This window comes from Notamacropus eugenii, chromosome 3 (genome assembly GCF_028372415.1).
Source record: "Notamacropus eugenii isolate mMacEug1 chromosome 3, mMacEug1.pri_v2, whole genome shotgun sequence".
Lineage (NCBI taxonomy): Eukaryota > Metazoa > Chordata > Mammalia > Diprotodontia > Macropodidae > Notamacropus > Notamacropus eugenii.
In genome coordinates this window covers 104,711,974-104,714,673 of record NC_092874.1, presented here as the reverse complement: position 1 = coordinate 104,714,673, position 2,700 = coordinate 104,711,974, and the positions used below count along the sequence as shown (strand labels likewise).

Here is a 2,700-nt window from a genome sequence, read left to right as displayed (position 1 = left end):
ATAAGTGGTTCAATGTCAATCTGATTCCTACAAAGTGGGACTTGATACTCTAGATACGAAAAACAAACTTGATACATGAATCCAGGGCATGCATGGAAAGCTAAATGTTTACATTATAGACAGGAGGATGTTTACTAGGGGAGTTGGGGGAGGGTGGTAGATAAAGGCATCACTACAAGAACAGGAGAGAGAGAAGATCTGGGGGAGCCTTACAGCTAGACTTAAGGGAGAGAAGCAAGATGGGCAGGGAAGAAGTATGTACTTTTTGGGGGGAGTTCTTGAAAAGTGCCAGGATCAGTAGCCTATATTCAGATATTTCCTTGGCCCTGGCTCTGGTTAGGGACAAACAAATAAGGTAAACAAATAGGATAATGAATGATCTATGTCAGATTTGCATCCATAGAGGTGGTAGGATTCTTTTCTAATCCACATCAGGCACACATAGTGTCCTCCTGATCCTCCTCTGTCTCTTCTAGCTAGGTTCCTGCAAAAAGCACAGAAGGCTGCTTGGGGAGTCTGTCCTCCCATCAGATCTCTTCTAGGGAAGGTGTCCTGGAGCATCAGAGTCTCAGCAGAGAAAGAATGCCCAGCCTACTCATTGTCTTCTTCATGGTTATCTTTCTCCTGGAGTCTATGGCAGCAATCATACAAAATGGTTTCATCATCACAGTGCTGGGCACAAAGTGGGTGCAATGTTGGACCTTGCCCCCTGGTGACATGATCCTGCTCAGCCTGGGCATCTCCCGCTTCTTTCTACAGTGGGCGGCAGTTCTTAGCAACTTCATCTCATATTTCTCCCCAGTTAACAGAAGTCCATACCTTGGCATTTTCTGGAGTTTTACTAATGTGACCACATTCTGTTTCACCACCTGCCTTGCTGTTTTCTACTGTGTGAAAATTTCTTCCTTCACTCACCCAATATTCCTCTGGCTGAAGTGGAGAATTTCCCGATTTGTCCCCCGGATACTGTTATCATCCCTAGTGATATCCAATTTGATAATCATCCCATCTGTTGTAAAGATCTATTTTGTTTTCCCATTGCCAGTCACTGGGAATTACTCAGAAAAGACAACTTTGGATGATATGAAACTTGCATTTCACAAGCAATTTTTAATGCCTCTGCAAGTGTTTATTTTGTTAATTCTTTTCCTATTCTTTCTGGTTTCCCTCATCTCCCTCATTTCTTCCCTGTGCCGACACTTGGGGAACATGCAGCATTATAGTGCTGGTCCTCAGCAACCAAGTACACAGGTCCATGTTACAACTGTGAAGTCATTTTCCCTCTTTCTCATCCTCTGCACATCATATGTTCTGCCTTTGATCTTCACCCTCACAGCACCTCACTCCACTTCAGTTTTTAGCCCTCAGTTTTGGGTATGGGAGATATTGACCTATGCTGGCATTTCCATCCATCCTGCCTTCCTGATCCTGAACAGCTCAGAACTGAGAAGGGCTCTGAAGAAGCTGCTGCATGACCACGAAGCTGCATGAGGGGAATTCAGTTCCAAAGTGATCAGTATCAGTAATCAATACTGAGCATTACCAGCATTGCTGTTTGTGACATAGATATATAAGAGTTAGAAAGGAAGGAAGAAAGAAAGACATGAAGAAGGCAAAAGATATTTAATTATGTCCTTGTGATATTTTGACCCTCTAATAAATACTGAGGATACAAATACAAAATACAAAAATACTAATTTTTCATCTTCATTTTCTCCTTCCCCACTACCAAATTCACTCATCCCTAAGCTGTGTCAATTTTCCCTCTGTAATATACCATAGTTAATTGAGAGGCATTTTGGAGACCAACTTTGTCATTTTACTGTTGGTGTAGTAAGGATGTGAGAGATCAAGTGATTTATCCAATGTCCAACAACTGGTGTCTGAGGCACAATTTGAGGCTAGTTCTTCCTGATTGCAAGTCCAGCATTCAGTTCACTATGATTTTAGCTTTCCTTGTGCTTTGTTCTCATACTCACCTCCATTTCCACAGGAACAGCCCCTATTTTGGGTGCTAAGCTCCTTGTGCCCACATAGTGGTACAATCCTTTTTTATTGGCCTTTGTGTCTATCCTTTAAAGAATAGTTAGATACACCTCAATTACTGCCAAGGGTGACTATGGCCAAGTCACTTAACTTTCTAAGTCTTGAATTTCTTTAGCTAAGAAAAAAAAATCTGCAATGTGTGTGTGTGTGTGTGTGTGTGTGTGTGTGTATGCAATGTATACTTTATAACTACATACAAAGTGTTTATGAATGTGTGTATGCACATATACATGCATATATTTACATGCATAATTAATCACACGTATATACTCACACATACACACACAATGGGGATAATAATATTTTCTCTTTCTACTTCAGGAGGTTACCCAGAATAAAGCACTTTGTCAACCTCAGAATGGTGGAGAAACAAGATTTCTTGTTGTTCCATCTTCACCCTGTTCAGAAAACTGGAGGGCTGCAAGTTACCTCCCACAGACCAGCTGAAATGCAGCATGGGCTACAACTGACTACACCTCTCCCCTTTGACAGACACAAGACTGTTCTCATTGCATTCACCTCACATGATTATACTCAAAATGCTTTTTTTGTCATGGTCTGGCTTTATCTATTTATTTATTCATTTGTTCATTTGTTCGTTCATTTATTTATTTTTGCTTTCCCATTCTTTTCAAAACTCAGGTGCAAACACAA

At 41.0% G+C, this 2,700-nt stretch overlaps 1 protein-coding gene across 1 annotated transcript; it reads left to right on the top strand.

Moving 5' to 3' along the window:
• The first annotated feature begins 573 nt into the window (after window positions 1–573).
• Window positions 574–1,491, top strand: LOC140531221 (taste receptor type 2 member 134-like). Its single transcript, XM_072650284.1, has one exon. It carries the CDS (start codon window positions 583–585, stop codon window positions 1,489–1,491), a length of 909 nt encoding a protein of 302 aa, XP_072506385.1. The 5' UTR covers window positions 574–582.
• The last annotated feature ends 1,209 nt before the right edge of the window (window positions 1,492–2,700 follow it).

Bases quoted from the DNA above. Each gene is read 5' to 3' on its own strand.
- LOC140531221 (XM_072650284.1), top strand. From the start codon at position 583: ATGCCCAGCCTACTCATTGTCTTCTTCATGGTTATCTTTCTCCTGGAG.